This window comes from Balaenoptera physalus, assembly GCF_965194825.1.
Source record: "Balaenoptera physalus genome assembly, chromosome: 20".
Lineage (NCBI taxonomy): Eukaryota > Metazoa > Chordata > Mammalia > Artiodactyla > Balaenopteridae > Balaenoptera > Balaenoptera physalus.
Window position 1 is genome coordinate 45,079,295 of NC_138901.1, and position 16,193 is coordinate 45,095,487.

General features: G+C 50.0%; 1 protein-coding gene across 1 annotated transcript in view; it reads left to right on the plus strand.

Moving 5' to 3' along the window:
• Nucleotides 1-281: 281 nt before the first annotated feature.
• Nucleotides 282-16,193, plus strand: part of ASIC2 (acid sensing ion channel subunit 2) — a gene marked incomplete at its 5' end in the record, with an annotated part of 1,029,497 nt that continues 1,013,585 nt past the window's right edge. The window contains one exon of the mRNA XM_082443709.1: nucleotides 282-1,443. Within this exon, the coding sequence (XP_082299835.1) occupies nucleotides 889-1,443 (555 nt within the window). The remainder of the gene's footprint in view (nucleotides 1,444-16,193) is intronic.

The window sequence follows — 16,193 nt, forward strand, 5'->3', positions numbered from 1 at the left end:
CCGCCCCCCACCCCGCGCCTGCCCTCTCCCAGCCCCCAACAGCCTGGTGGAGGAGGGGGTGAGGGAGGCCGGCTCGCTCGTTGCCCTCTGGGTCCTCGCTTTTCCTCGGGGAGGCGGGGTGGGTGGGCGGGGAGAGACGAGTCCCTTTCCGAACCTCCAGCATCCTTCCCAGCCTCCCGGTCCTCGCCTCTCCGCGGCCGCGCGCTACCGCCTCTCCGAGGCGCTAGCCGCGGCCCGCCTGCCTTTGGAATTCTGCCCAAAAAAAGGGGGCCTTGAGGAGGAGGAGGAGAGGAGGGACGGAGGCCGGCGGCGAGAAACGGAATCCGGAGTCCAAAACAGTACGGGGAGAGGAGAGGACCAGCGCCGTGGCGGCGGCGGCGGCAGCTCTGAAGCTCTGCCGCTGCGCCCGGCCGCAGTGCATCAGCGTGGCCGCCCTGACATCCCCAGGATGGTTAACGCGGGGCATTACGCACTGGTTAACAGGCTCCGAGCTGCTGAGCGACTTGTTTTAAGCATTTTCTCCCTCGCTCTCGCTTTTAATCTTGTCTCTAGTGGCGTGTGTAGGGGGGAGGACTTTATTTCCATTGGCTAAGCTCTCCCTTCCCACCCACATCTCTTCCACATCACCTTGGTGTCTCCCTAAATAAAACCAGCCTTCCTTATCGCCTGGACAAAATCGGGAGCTAGAGTTCGAATGGGTTTTATATAAACACTCACCCCTGGCAGCGTGCAGCTGGGGCTCTCAGGATAAACTCACGGCACCTGGCCTGATGCTTGCCTTTCCTTCCCTCCCTTGAACGTCAAGGTTTAAGCAGAGCCCGAGGACTGGGAACTCTTCCCTGAAATCTGATCAACCTGAAGCCAGTTGCGGAACTGCACAGGGTCCCCATGGACCTCAAGGAGAGCCCCAGCGAGGGTAGCCTGCAACCCTCTAGCATCCAGATCTTCGCCAACACCTCCACCCTCCACGGCATCCGCCACATCTTCGTGTACGGGCCGCTGACCATCCGGCGTGTGCTCTGGGCCGTGGCCTTCGTGGGCTCTCTGGGCCTGCTGCTGGTGGAGAGCTCCGAGAGGGTGTCCTACTACTTCTCTTACCAGCACGTCACCAAGGTGGACGAGGTGGTGGCCCAAAGCCTGGTCTTCCCGGCCGTGACCCTCTGTAACCTCAACGGCTTCCGCTTCTCCAGGCTCACCACCAATGATCTGTACCACGCCGGGGAGCTGCTCGCCCTGTTGGACGTCAACCTGCAGATCCCGGACCCACACCTGGCTGACCCCACGGTGCTGGAGGCCCTGCGGCAAAAGGCCAACTTCAAGCACTACAAACCCAAGCAGTTCAGCATGCTGGAGTTCCTGCACCGCGTGGGCCATGACCTGAAGGATATGATGCTCTACTGCAAGTTCAAAGGGCAGGAGTGTGGCCACCAGGACTTCACCACAGTGAGTACTTGGCTTTCAGCTCATTTTTGCGCTCAGTCCTTTGGAGAAGTGCCACGCTGGCGGTCTCCGGCTTGGTTCGAGGTCTCTCTGTGCTTTGGAGCAGGAGAGAGAGGAGTGTCTCAGTCGAAGGCCAAGAGGGTAGTTGGCCAGAGTTGTTGGAACTGGTCGGAGAGGTCTGCCTGCTGGGTTGGAGCACTCTTGTCTGGTCAGCTGTGCGGGGCGAGCAGGGGGCCTGGCCGTGGTGGCGGATCGTTTACCCCAGAGGTGCTGAGTTGCCTTCCACCCACCCAGAGGGAGGAGGCCTGAGCTGTCCGTGGTCCAGGGCACTTGGTGTCTGAGCTGTGTGATTGGAACAGCTTGTCATTGACGAGGTGGCATTTTCTCTCTCTCTCTCTCTCTCTGCTCGGAAGTGGCATCAGGCACTGCATCCTGTGGGCTGGGCTGGAGCTTAAAGCTGCCAGAAAAGGGGGTGCGGGGCCCCAGGCAGCCTGGATGGTTCCAGTGGCTTTGGGAGCTTGCTGGAGCAGGTGATGCTGCAAAGGTGTGGAAGTCTCTTTCCTTCCTTTTCCTGTGTGGATTCTGAGCTCCGTGCGGGGAGAGGAGAGGCCGGGGAACCCCGGGTCTCTGTCTGGTCTGCTGGCAGGTCAAAAAACAAAGAGATGTTCAGGGTCCCTGGGCCAAAGAGGAGGGTCTAGGTGGAGACCCATACACAGGATGGTCAGTGAGATGCCTGGGAGGGTGAAACGTTGCAGGCTGGCTGGTCTGCGAGTTTCAGCTTGAAACTCCAAGGCTCGTTTGCTGTCTGTATGATGATCCCTTAACAACGTGGATACGTGGATACGAGAGGAGTGGTGTGGGGAGGGGGCGAGCAGCTGTGCGATCCGCAAGCCTGGAGGAGGAGAGTGGAGCTGAGTAAAGAGGAAGAGCGGAGGGGGAGGTGGATCCCGTTCAGGACGGGGCTTCCTGGAGGGGCAGGGGAAGACTGGGAGGAGAGCTGTGGCTGCCAGGGTTCTGTGTCTGCCTAATTAGTGGGCTGCTAGGCAGAACTTGGCATGACCGGTCTGGTTGCAGCTGCCCACACCTCCTTGCTCCCAGGCGGGTCTGGGACATCAGGTGCTGTGGGACCCTCCGGAAGCCCAGTGTGGCCGCTTCTCCCAGAGCCGCCTTAAGGGAGAACCGAGAGCTTTTGAGTCTCAGAGCCTCGAGCCAAACTGCAGTCGTAATTTCGGGGTGGCAGGTACTGCAGTTGCAAAGAGACTGGACTCTGTTGTCAGCTCCTGTCTGAGGTCCTCTGCCTAATGAAGACACGCCCTACCTTTCTCTGTGATGCATCCACTCCCCGCCGGCTCTCAGAGCCACTGCCTACCAGACTCTTGCTCGGAGTTTCTTTTAATGCTACAACCAAGTCTCTGCACACAGCCTCTATGCTTGCTGTGGGCTGTCTCTGATTCTGGAAAAGCCAAGAGTGCCTGGGGGTGGGCGGGGGAGGGGCGTGGGGAGGGCTCATTGCCTCTGGCACCCACTGGAGCTCTCTTCCCTGGGGGAGTTGTTTTGTATTATCCGTATGAAACACTGTGCAAAAGAGCCCAGCAAGATCAGACTGTGGTGTTATGTATGCTAAAGAGGAAGCAGGTGTGAGCTGGGGGGAAGGGACCAGCAGTCCTGGAAGCCTTTCTAAATGGAGTAAACAGGGTCCGAAAACATGTCACGCGCGATGTCTTGGGTGGCTTGGGGAGAGTTGGGGAAAAAGCCTCGTTCTTGGAGGCTGAAACCATCCCTGTATCCACCCCGTGCTTTCTAGTGCTGTGGCAACGCTCAGCTTCACCACTGCACCACGCAGCTCGGAAACACACTCAGCTGTTCCTCTGTCTGCCTGAACACACATGGAACATGCAGACAGCAGAGAGAGAGGGAAGGTGGCAGCGAGAGCAACTGCAGTTGGTAGCAGACCCTGGGCCAGGTTCTCAAGCATCCTCATAACCACATGTCCACTTAGTGGCTTCCTCTCAATTCATGACCAAGTTCCACTTAGAAGTAAAGGTTCTTTGATCCCAGGCTGCAGTTTTGTACTTAGCCTATCACTTCGGTCCCTGGGGTCCCAAGAGGCCAAAGATCAGGCTGTAAAACCTGACCCAACCCTTTGACCTTTCCAGGTTGTCTCTTAAATAATGAAGCTGCCTGTGGACACAATTTATTACTTAGTAAGTGTCATGTCATTATCTGCCATCCTCACCAGGTTCAAGACTGACTTGGTTGAGTGTCCCTCCTTAGACTGACTCTCAATGGATGACCTCCTCTAGCATTGAAAAGGGGATGGGTCTGAGGGCTGGATTGTCAAGCGGTTCAGGAGAGTGTCCAAAAGGGCACCCACTCTAGGAAACCTGGAGCATACTCCAGGCGGGAGGCTGATCTTTTTCACCCATTGATTGCAACGAGCAGCCATGCTACAAGGTGCGGACATGATGCCAAGTTCATTCCAGGACCTTGCAGTGAGGGCTAATCCTTCCCACTCGCCCTTGTCTCCCTGGCTCCTTGGCCTGGGGTGCAAGTGTTCTTGTCCTTGGCCTGGGGTGCACCAGAGGTGAGCGAGACCTCACAGGTGGTTATGGGAGAAGTTGGCTCACCAGCTTTCTCTCTCATTCATTCTCTCTACTGCGTATCCCTCTCCCTTTGGTTAATTTACTGGGCTCTTCCTGGGTTTGTCCTATGCTGGGTGGCTTCCTTCCCTACGAGCTGTGGCTAGCTTATTAGAGAAGTGATGAAGTGTGGGGACGGGCTGTCCCAGGTGGATCATTTTTCCTGGTTTTCTTTTTCTGCAAAGCGTACCTAGCGCCATCTCCAGGGCTAATGCTTTCGCATACGCTTCCTTATTCCAAGTTCTTAGCTGGTGTGCATAATACCCTTTAATTAGTGAATGAGCCATGATTCTAGCAGAGTGAAAGGTTGTCTGTGGAGGTTAAAAGTCCCAGAAGCCAGGTGTGGGACTCTCACTGCCATGTAAACAGATGTGCCCCATGCTTGGGCAGGTACACTCTGAGCCCTCACCTAAGACCATCTGACTTCAGATAGGCACATACTTTTCTTTCCTGGAAGAGGAGAGGAGGGCTTTGATTCAACAGTGTCTACTCAGCGGAGATCGCCCTGCTGACCCAGAGTGGAAGGAAAGGAGTTGGGGTGAGAGGGCTGGCCAGGGGGCGTGTCTCTGGCCATGACTAGATGAGCTGAAGTTAAGATTAGGAGTAGGAAGACATAGGTTCGAATCCCAGCTCCATCATTTCCTAGCTTATTCCCTGGGTTGTATTTTGTACCCTCGCTCGGCATCGACTTGCTCGTGGAGCATGTGATAGTAACACGTGATTTTGTAACTCACGGGGAGAACGAATCATGTGAGACAATATATGTGAAAAATCTCTTGTGCCTTGTGACAACTACGCAGATGTAAGGCGGGGTTATTTTCAAGATTTGTAGGAGGATTTTTTTTTTTAATATAAATGTATTTATTTGTTTGTTTTTATATTTGGCTGTGTTGGGTCTTCGTTGCTGTTCGCGGGCTTTCTCTAGTTGCGCGAGCGGGGGCTACTCTTCGTTGCAGTGCACGGGCTTCTCACTTTGGTGGCGTCTCTTGTTGCGGAGCACGGACTCTAGGCGCGCGGGCTTCAGTAGTTGTGGCGCGTGGGCTCAGTGGTTGTGACTCACGGGCTCTAGAGCGCAGGCTCAGTAGTTGTGGCGCATGGGTTTCCTTGCTCCGCAGCATGTGGGATCTTCCCAGGCTAGGGGTTGAACCCGTGTCCCCTGCATTGGCAGGTGGATTTTTAACCACTGAGCCACCAGCGAAGCCCCTCGTAGGAGGGTTTTTATTGTCCAGCCTACCTGCCCTGTTTGCAGCCCTCCAGAAGAGTCAGTTGGTGAGTAATGCTGTCAGGATAGACCAGGGAGAGAGAGGCGGCTGCTGCTTTCTCTGTATGGAGCCCTGGGTTAAAGCCCAGCATCGCAGAGCTGGGGTTTTGTAGAGCGGAGGTCACAACTGGGTTCAATAGCTAACTATTGCGGACAGGTGGCAACCCCACTGCTTGTGACTAGCACGTGACTGTTTCACATTGTTTCTCTGCTTATCACATTGGGGTTCATCTGCCTCCAAGTTCAGGATTGCAAATGACCCCTCAATTTGCATTTCTAACCTGATTGCCATAGTGTGTGTATGTGTGTGTGTGTGTGTGTACTTTAAGCTAGAGATTTCTTAGGAAAGGCATTTTTTTTTCTTTTCTTACTGAAAGAAAGGTCTCTCCACAATGGGATCTTGTTAGAGGTAATTCTACGACTCTTAGTCGTCTACATCACATAGCATTATAGAGATGTGGAGGGGAGGGTTTAGGCAGCTCACATATTTGGAAATCTTGCCACAGGCTGGTGGGTTCCTAGCTAAGCTTATTACTTCTTATCACATGAGGAGCAGGTGTGTGAAGAAGGTGGGCTTTGGGGAGAGATCTGAGTTGGAATTCCAACCGTACTGCCTCTTCGATGTGTAATCTCGGGCAAATTTCTTAATCTTACTCTCTCCGTCTCTAATTAGGAACAATAATACCTGCCACTCAGAGTTGCTGTACTGATCCAGGGAGGCCAAAGGATGCCAAGGGCTAGTGCGTGGCAGATGCCTTGTACAGGGCAGGCCCCATGCTTTGCTTAGTGTCCCACGGGAGTGCTGACTGAGCCTTAGATAGATTCTGGCTCTCTTGACTTCAGGACAGTCCTTCTCACTATTCCACACTGTGACTCACTAACAGCTTTGGAGCACGGGCAACTGCTGTGTTTGTGGGATTCTTAATTCTCAGAATATGACAAACGTTCCCTTTTCTCAGTACTTCCATGTCGGTCCTGCCGCCTAAACAGCCTCTCCTTACCTGCCATCTTGGCTTCCGCTCCAGGTCACGCCATTAACCTCAGCCCAGGAAGCTTGTGCTGCCCTAACCCCCGATACGAGTCGAGTGGCCTGGGTAGCAGTCCTGCATCTTTTATCACGAGTGTGTGTGCTGTGTGTCTGCACATCCCTTCCTTTGTTAAGCAAACAGAGCACCTCCCATGTAGCAGGGCGAGGGCTAGACCAGATCTTTGCCATCTGAAAGCTCATGGCCCATTTCCCATCCCCTCTGGATGGGGGTGGGGTGTTGAGAGCAGGAGTCTCGTCTCATCAAACACATTCTCTGCGTCCTTCATGCCGAATGCAGGGTCTGCCCACAGTAAATACCCAGCAAAGGTTTTCTTTTTGATTCAATAGTTACTTGCTGTTTCCTGAACTGACCCAGCATCCTTTGCTCATGGGCCTTTCTTACTTCTTTTCATCTCTCACCTCTCTCTCTCTGTCTACTTATTTAAATCCTACTCATCCTTTAAAATCCAGCTCTAGGCATGGGCTGGGCGTTGCCGCCAGTGGGGATGAGAGGCTGGGCGGACTCGGGCCTGGGGCCGCGTGGACACCCTGGTGCTGGGCAGGTGGCAACGGGCGGAGGCCAGAGGAGCTGCAGGGTCTGCGGGAGATTAGAAGCAGCGGCGCAGGAGCGGGGCTGACTCCACATGAAGGCGCATGTGCCAGTGTCCTGGGGCAGCGAGGAGCCCGAGTCACTGGATGCCCAGCCCAGAGGCCACCTCCCCGCACTGAGGCCAGACGGCAACCAGGGGCGACCAAGTGTAGGGGTTCCTCAGGATGGTGGAAGGAGCTGGGCCCAGCCTTGTTCAAGATGCATTGCGGGGGAGCCTGAAAGTTTCTGCAGGTTACATCGCGTTTTGTGGTGTAATCCTGAACAACGGTGAAATCAAAGATCCAGCAACTTGAACTAACTGTATTTCGGTTGATTCACTGTAACAGCCAAACATGCCCTGGATTTCGAATGAATAATACGACCTCCCCCCCAAAAAAAGAATCTGGCTCTAATATCTCTGTGGCCTTCTCCAGGAAACCACTGCCAACCCTCTCCCCATGTCATAATCTAACTTAATCTCTTCCTCTCCTGTTCTCTAAACAGCCTTTGGTTTACTCCTCTCCTAGAACAGTCATTATACTTTTCCTTGCATTAGAATCATGAAGTGTTTAGGCCAAAAGGAACCTTAGAGATGATTTAATTTAAAATTGAATTCTTTAACCACTGATAATTTTTATTCATTGCCCATTTCAGTTTCTCCTCCCCGTAAGACATGATGTTTTTTCTAACTTGATATTCTCAGGACTTAGAACTGCTTAGCACAGAGAAAGCTCTTACAATGTGTCATGAGTGTGTGAAGTGGGTTTGAAGTTTTTCAAATGTCAGGTGACTCTGATGTCAACTGAAATAGCCATTTTTTGGCTTCCCTTTTCAGTATAAGGACCCAGGATTCCACCTGCATTGGGAAGACTTGTCTCATTATTGTTATTATTTTAACAGTACACTTTCTGGTTATAGAAACAATCCACAGTCACTGGAGAAAACTTGGGAAGTGTGGGAAAGAATAAAGAAGAAGAAAAAATGTCCCAGAATAGCATCTTAGGTATAATTACATGTATTATTTTAGTATTTGGGGAGTAGCTCCATTTGGTCACGCCTGGGATCACACATCTGTACATGTGATACCTCGTCTGGCATGCAGTGCACACTTAGTCAGAGTCACCTTGCTTTCTTCATCCTGGGTCCCCTGGGTAGTCTCCAGGGTGTTAGAAATTCCCTCAAAGGTCCACTTAGAGTAAAAATAAAATCCAAAGATATGTCTCCATGGGTCTGAGCAATACCCCTTTGGTGGGATATATTTTGTCTTATCTGCCAGAAGCATCCAGGGATAATTTGTGAGAGGGAAGGGTAATTGCCCCGCTTAACTCAGCGTCCTTAGATTATAGGTTCACAGCTGAACATGTTACTCTTTTTTGGTGGCAATTTATTGACAGTCCAGGTGTGCATTTACCTGAAGCCATCTTGGTCCTGTTTGTTGTATGTTTGTTGGGTTGAACCAGAGATGTGTTTGTTGACACCAAATTAGATCTTCTGACTGAGGCTTGACCTCGTTCCTGGATGAAGCCCAACCCTTCATGACCGTGAGGACCCTGGACCATGAAGACCAGGAGGTTCTCCTCGCACGGCCATCCCTGCACGCCTCAGCACACGGTGTAGGCCCTGACTCTCCCTCACCTGGGAGGTTTCTAGGCTCTATGTTAAAATGGTCTAGATTGCATTGAATGCAAAGTAGATGGTCTTTCCTATTCCTTGAGATGCTTGGAAGTTTTGTGAGCATTTGCCATGCCCTTGGAGAGGCAACCTCTGCCCAGCTGTGTGAGTGGTTTTCTGTGGTGCCAGCCTCCAGTTGGGATCTTCTAGTTTGCAGAATGTCAGGTCATGGCTGTCTGGAAGTAAAGCTTTCAGGGGTGTATTGACTTCTGTCTGATGTGATGAAGGGCTAGCACACTGACTAAGAGCTGACTATTATAATGACCTGCACCATCTACTTGCAAGAAAAGCTGAAGCGGCAGCGGGCCGCTAAGCTGGTGCCTAGTTGCTGTATGTCTTACCAAATTGGGAATTGATTCTTTCCACCTCTCTACAGTGGTTCTCTTTTCCTCTCTGCAGAAACTCCTTCCCTTAACGGAGAGATGAGTTCTAGACAATTTTCTGTAAAGTTCCTGAATCCTGGTTTGCTACCGATTTCTAGAGGAAGAGCTGAAATGGGATCCCATGAAAAAAATCCCCAACGACTGAATGGGTAGCTCTTATTTTAATTTTTAAATTTTTTTTGAATTGGTAGCTTTTAGCACCAAGTTTGTTGTCAGAGGCGTTGTTCCCATAGATCAGTTCATATTTCAAAGTATCAAGTATCGCATTCTCTCCAGCAGAACAAAAATATGCCACCTGGGTCTAGAGATATCTGAAAGTGTGCTTTGCGCTGTCTCTTTTTCATCTGAGTGTTTATGTTTGATGGAGCTGGGTTGCCATATCAAACTTGACCAGCAGGGCTGTTTGACCCATGATCTATTATAATCTGAAACTAATGGGCTACAACACCCCTTCAGATAGATTTCCATGTATCATTTTTCTCCCCTGCAACAGACTTAAAACCAGTCCATACAGGTGGGACTTAGTGGTTACTGGACGCCTGTGATAGAAGCCTATTTATCAGGATGGGCTTTATTTGGGAAGAACATTCTGAAAAGGGTCATCCTTTGGATGCTAAACCGTCTCTCCATCTCCCAGCACTTATTTTCTCATGAATCAGGTCCATTCTCTATTGATTACCTCACTGGCCACAGAAATTTATACTCAGGAGAAATAAAGTACAAAGCACAGAAAGAACATATTTGCCTGGGTTTATTGACTTCTGTTGATGGAGTGGCCCAGCCTTGGGCAAGGTAATTAGCTTCTATGGGCCTCAGTTTCCTCGCTTGTAAGATGAGGGGGTTAAACTAGGTGACTTCCAAGGACTTGCCAACTTGGAGAACTGTAGTACAGTAGAACACAATCGAAATTTATTTTCTGATCTCGCATTTGTTCGCTGAAATAACTTTAACTTATGCTTGGGGGCAGAGAGTTGATGTTATTTTGTAACCAGATATATTTATCTATTTATTTGTTTGTGTAATGTAGATAGAGCTGTACAGTGGAAGGAGAAATACCCTGATACGCTGAGTGGCTGTAGGGGGAATACGGAGGCACAGAACCCTACCGTCAAAACTCTGTCCATGAGCCGTGTGTGTCTGGCTGCCCTTCATCAGTCTGACTGGAAGTTTCCATCACACTGGTCCTACAGTTGTGAGCAGGGGTCTGTGTACAAATTAGCAAGGGCATCTGTGAAAGATGCTGTTGGTGTTCCATCCAGATCCCCTTTCCTGCTGCTGGGGCTACAAGCTTCTGCCCTGAGAACAGGAGGATGCCCTTGGTCCTTAGTCTACTGGCCCTGCCTTTCCTGGAGATATCTGAGAAGTTATACACCTCCCCACCACCTGGGGGCAGCCAGGAGCCAGCGACTGACTGACAGGAGCGCAAAATGCCAGGCACCTTGCCTCAAGACCCAACAAATTATGGTGCAGTTTACACTCCAGAGCTTTCCATGGGATCAGGCTGAGCTAGACTTCTCCTGAAAGCACGTCTTTGCTTACCTTTTCTCCCTGCCTTATCCTGCATACCTCACTCCCTTCTAGACTTTTCCTGAGCTCATTCCCTCCATAAATCATGCGGACAAGAAACTCCATCTCAGGCTCTGCTAGGGAACCCAACCTATGTATTGATTAGTTTTACCTTCTCCATCTGTCTGACAACATGCTGACTCACTTAGGCACGTGGACCTGTGTCTGGCTTAGAAAGAAGGAAATACCTGTTTCAAAAGTCTTATAAGCCTCATTCTTTCTTGATGTGCCCTCCACTGGGGCCTGTAACAGTTTCCAAGGGAGACTTTTCATAATTCAAGTGAGCATCTCTCTGATTAGGACCCACTCTTCTAGGCTCAGCTGGTTTGCTCCTCTTTGGAACTTTTTGTCCGAGGAAAGCCCTTCCCAAAGTTGCCCATGTCCTAAGGGCTGAGCTATCCTTATTCTCTCAGCTCCTGCATTCCACACCCCCAACCCTGCCCCCTGCCCAGGCTGCTCACATTCTAGCTCACACCTTTACCAACACCTGCCTTCTCATCATTTCCCAGTTCTGCTGTCTCTGAAAGCATCCCTTTCTCACCATCCTCCCAGCCTTCACTACCATTTCCTCCTGGATGGGCCTCAGTCTGGCTTTAAGCCATGGGGGGCGGGGAGGCGACTGCCTTTGATGCTGGCAGTGGCTCGGCCTCATCTATAAAGCAGGAGGCAGTGAGAAATGTACGGCTGAGCGGGGGTGATGCTCCTCATATGTCACAGAGACTGTGAGTGATGAGGAGCGCGGGGAAGAACTGAGACCGTGTAGCCTGAAAAGGGAAACAGGTGACTCAAGGCCGGGTGGTTTGCTGTCTTCATACACTTCGAAGGTCCTTGTAGTGAAGAGGGATGAAGTTTTCCCTTTGTGAGGCCAGAAGGCAGTGCTGGTACCCAGGGGTGGGCAGACATTCACAGAGGTGGGTATCAGCTGCTTAGAAGGAGCCATCCTGGGACCACCTGTGCCCTGTCATCAACTCTAGCTGAGGCCGTACAATTAATTGCTTATTGGTGAGGCTGTAGGGGTGGATCAATGTCAGCTAAAGAGTTGGATGTAATGACCTCTACAGTTACTTTCAGCTCTGAGCATCTTTGATTTATTTCCTTTTGGAACAGATATTTGGGATCAGAGGTGAGGGCCGTTGACAGATGGCGTTGGGAAGAATTGATAGTAGATGCAAGCCAGTACATCCACAGTGCAGCACCACCTCATTTCCCAATACAGCGTAGCCTTGAAGCTGTTTCAGGAGCGGGGGAATAAAAATGTTGCTGCTGGAGAAGGCTTGGAGACAGAAGATGCTCATTTCATCCAGAAAGAGTGCAGGACACGTGTGGGTGAGGGTCACCGGGGCTTGGAGTGGCTGGTAAATGACCTGGCCTCCCCAAGGGAGTATGCACGGCTCCTGGAGAAGCAGTTCCCAGGGCAATTTGTCATAAATTCTCGGCACTAGCTTCAGTCCTAGAGGGCAAATCTTGGGTGTGCTTGGACCTGACCTGGTTTCTGGTAGGGGCTGGGGAGACAGAGAGGTACTCAAGTTTAAGGTAACTCTGGGGTGTGTGGGTGGTGCTAGAGATAGACCCAGTTATAGGGGCTGGGAAGGAGGTTAATCTGGCTGGGAGAATGCCCTGCCTGGGAGCTCCAAGGTGTTATGGCAGGTGTGGGGAGGATGAAGGGGCTCTGACATCGGAGGTAATCACAGAATGAGATATTTTAGCCAATCGTGGAATTCAGTGCCAGACAGATGTGGGGTCCACGCTTGCATAACTGTGATTTTTTTTTTTTTTTTGATTAATAAGAAATGTACACTTGGTCTTCATCCCTGGTTCCTGGTACAAGAGCTTGAAAAACCCTTGCGATTTCCTGAGGGATTGGGTGAGAGGAGCATCTTTTGTTATTCCAAATAAGGCCCTTTCAACCAGATGTGAGTTTATGCTAAGGAACTGACTCTTGCTGGGCCCCTGGATAGCTTCAGGATGGGGGTTGGTTGCCATCAGCCTTGTGATTAGAGGGCTGGAAATCGAGTTAATCACCAGTGGCCCATGATCTAATCAATCCTGCCGATGTAATGGAACCTCTCCATAAGAACCTCTGAATGAAGGGATTTGGAGAACTTCTAGGTTGGTGAACACATGGAGGTGCTGGGAGGCTGTTATACCAAGAGAAGGCGTGGAAGCTCGGTGCCCCTTACCCTAGACCTTGCCCTATGCATCTCTTCCATCGGGCTCTTCCTGAGTTGTATCCTCTACAATAAACCAGAGATAGTAAGAAAACTTTTCCTGAGTTCTGTGAGCCATTCTAGCAAATTATCAGACTTGAGGAGGGGGTCATGGGAACCCTGATTTATAGCCAGTTGGTCAGAAGTACAGGTGGCTTGGCGTCTGAAGTGGGGACAGTCTTATGGGACTGAACCTTTAATCTATGGGGTCTGCCCTAACTCTGGGTAGTTAGTGTCAGAATTGCTTGGTATGAGGGGAAAACCCACACGTTTGGTGTCAGAAGTGTGGTGAAGACCAAGTATACATTTCTTATTAATCCAAAAAAAAAAAAAATCACAGTTATGCAAGGCTGGACCCCACACCTGTCTGGCACTGAATTCCACGACTGGCTAAAATATCTCATTCTGTTCTGTGAGTTAAAAAAATGGATCTTAGTAGTGATCTTATGCAAGTTACTTAACCTCCCCCCCTCCATTTCCTCACCTATTAAATAATAGTCATACTGGTATTTACTGTATAGCATGGTGTGCAGCATTTAAATGAAATAATAGAAGCAAAACTTTAAGCATTGGGCCAGTTGTAGAATGTCAGTATTTTGTTACTTTTATTATTACTAAGATGAGCTGGTGATAAAGCATAGTGACTGGGGATCTGAGAACAAAGGATTTTGGGGGGAAATCCGCAGTGACATCAGCAAATCCCCAGAGTATGTGAAAAATAGATCAGAACTATGTAGTTTACAAAACCTATTAATAATTGCTGATGTTTTCTGAGTGCGTGCTACATCTCAAGCCCTGTTCTTTACTTGGAATTCAGTCTCTATCTGTAACTCTGTTTTTTGGTATGGAAAAAATTGAGGCTCGGAAAGGTTAAATGACAAGCCTAAAGTCACTTAGCTAAGAATTGGTGGAAGTGGAATTTGAACCAGGTATTCTGGTTCCAGATCCTCCAGGCTTCCTTTATTAGAGGCTATTGGATCCTCACCACAACTCTGAAAGTGGAAAAAGTGCATCTGTTTCAGAGTTGAACATAGGTACAGCTCAGAGATGTTTAGTGACTGACATAAGGTCAGTCAGCAAGAAAGTGGCACCGTTGGGCGTCAGAGTTCACGGCTTCTGATTCCCTTTGGGGATCTCTGTGAAGACATCAAGCTTGTTTTTGCGGGGCTGAGTGAAGTCAGGCTGTTCATCTGCAAGTCTTCAGCTCAAAAGATTTGAAGTTTAGGCTGAAGTTTTCCTCAGTGTCTCTGTATCCTCCCCTGGGAACCAGGAGCCCAGCAGCTACCAGAGCTGAGAGTGAAGTGCCGGGGAAACCTCAGCTTGAAACTGTAGCGCTCAGCTGTTCACGTAGCCTTCTAGCTCTTAACCCGCATCCCTCGCCTTTGTGCAGTGAACTGAGAGAAGACGCAGAGGCATCCTAGCTCTCTGTGACTGAGGGCCAGATGAGGGTTTTTAAAAAAATTTTATCGAAGTATAGTTGATTTACAATGTTGTGTTAATTTCTGCTGCACAGCAAAGTGATTCAGTTTTTTATATATATATATATATACATACACATTCTTTTCCATATTCTTTTCCATTATGGTTTATCACAGGATATTGAATATAGTTCCCTGTGCTCTACGGTAGGACCTTGTTGTATATCCATCTTACATATAACAGTTTGCACCAGATGAGGGTTTTGTGCTGCAAGAGAATATTCCAACTTTCCAGAGCAAGACTTTCCAGCTACAGTTCCAGCCTTAGAGGAGGAGGAGGAGCACAGGTGCAGTCAAATGACTGGCTCTGAGAGGTGGCCACCCCAGACCTTTTCCCCTGATGAATGTGCAGGTGTTTTCTGGGCTGATGTCCTGCATCTTGGTGCAGCTGGCTTTACTGGCTGCATAGGAGGGGCACTGCACATCAGCTTTGTGAATTCAGTTTTCCCTTTTCAGGGAAAGGTGGGCTTTGGATCTTGCTGCCGTGATTTCTGCCTGTTGCAGGCACCACATCTCTAAGAGCTGGACATATGTCTGTGGTCCCCTTGACCTCCCAGCTCTGCAGATTTGCATCAGATCCTTTGTTCTCTCCTGCCCGGTCTCTTGGCTCAGGAATACACAGGTGGAAGGACCAAGCAATTCCACAGCACCCTCTTCAGGAAAGTCGAGAAGCTGGAAAAGTCTGTTCTTGCCAGGGTGACACTTGCCGTCTCTCCAGATTGCCAGCTGGGGGGCTCCAGGGTCCGACATTAGGAAATGAGCATCTGTTTCAGATGTGCATGGGATTCTGCCTTGCTGGCTTTTTCTGACTCCACTTCCCCATTTTAAATCCGCCTCTGGGTGGCAGAAATGATAACTTTACGAGAAACAGATCTGTTGAAGGGACCGGCTGGCGAGAGCTTGGCGTTGAGAGCTTCTGCCTCCGAATCAGTGACTTGAATTTGAATGTCCAGTTCACGTGTGCTCCGAACAAATTTGCAGGTGACAGGATAGCACAGTGGTTGAGAGCTGGGGTTCCGGAGTGAGACAATCTCGGTGGAAATTCTATAATCATAGACTAGGTAGATGACCTTGGGCAAGATATTTAATTCAATTTGGGGAGAATTAAATGAGTTGTAAACTATGCAGCACAGTAGAGCTCAACCTCTGTGAGTTGGTTTTCACCCTCCTCCCTGTTTGCATCTCCATCTACATACCAACTTTTCGGCTTCTAATTCAGTATGATATTTTTCTGTTTCCTCATTTCTGTTCTCCGACCTGGGTGCTTTCTCCTGGGGTCATCTGGACTGTGTGCTCTTTTGTTTTCTCCTCCCCCACTGGATATGGCAATCGAGGGACCTTTCTCGGGAGCAAGGGTGATGGGGAAGGTGTTTTAGCATGTCCACCATGATGATGTAGGGAATTTCAGGTCCCACTTTCCCCTGGGCGGCCCTGAGAGATACCCATCCCTCTAGAGTGTGAGAAGGCGGCCAATGAGAGAGAAGCATCTCCATGAACTGGAAATAACAGTGTCTTCTAAAGTTGGGGCAAGGCTGCTTCTGCCTTCCTAGAATGATTTCTTAGCAGAACCCCTTTTATCCCCTGGGCCTGTTAGCTATTTCAGGGACATTCTAAGTGGCTATTAACAAATGTTGAATTATAGCTGCAAACCTCTGGGAGCTCGAGTGACGTTCACGTGAATCACAAGTGAGCTCTGTGCAGTCAAGGCTGCCACAGTGGGCTGGGATTAAACAAACAGGGACCACTGTTCTCCCCGCAGCAATGAGGCAAGAAGGCTGCTCTTTGGAGCCTGTGGTCTCAGGCAACATGCTCCTGAGAAGCAGGACACTTCCAGGACACATAGCTCATTGCGGTAGGGCAGATAGATGCTCTGGGTTTGTAGAGAGGCATATTTCAGCTTCCTATCTGGAGGAATTTACCAACAATCAGTCA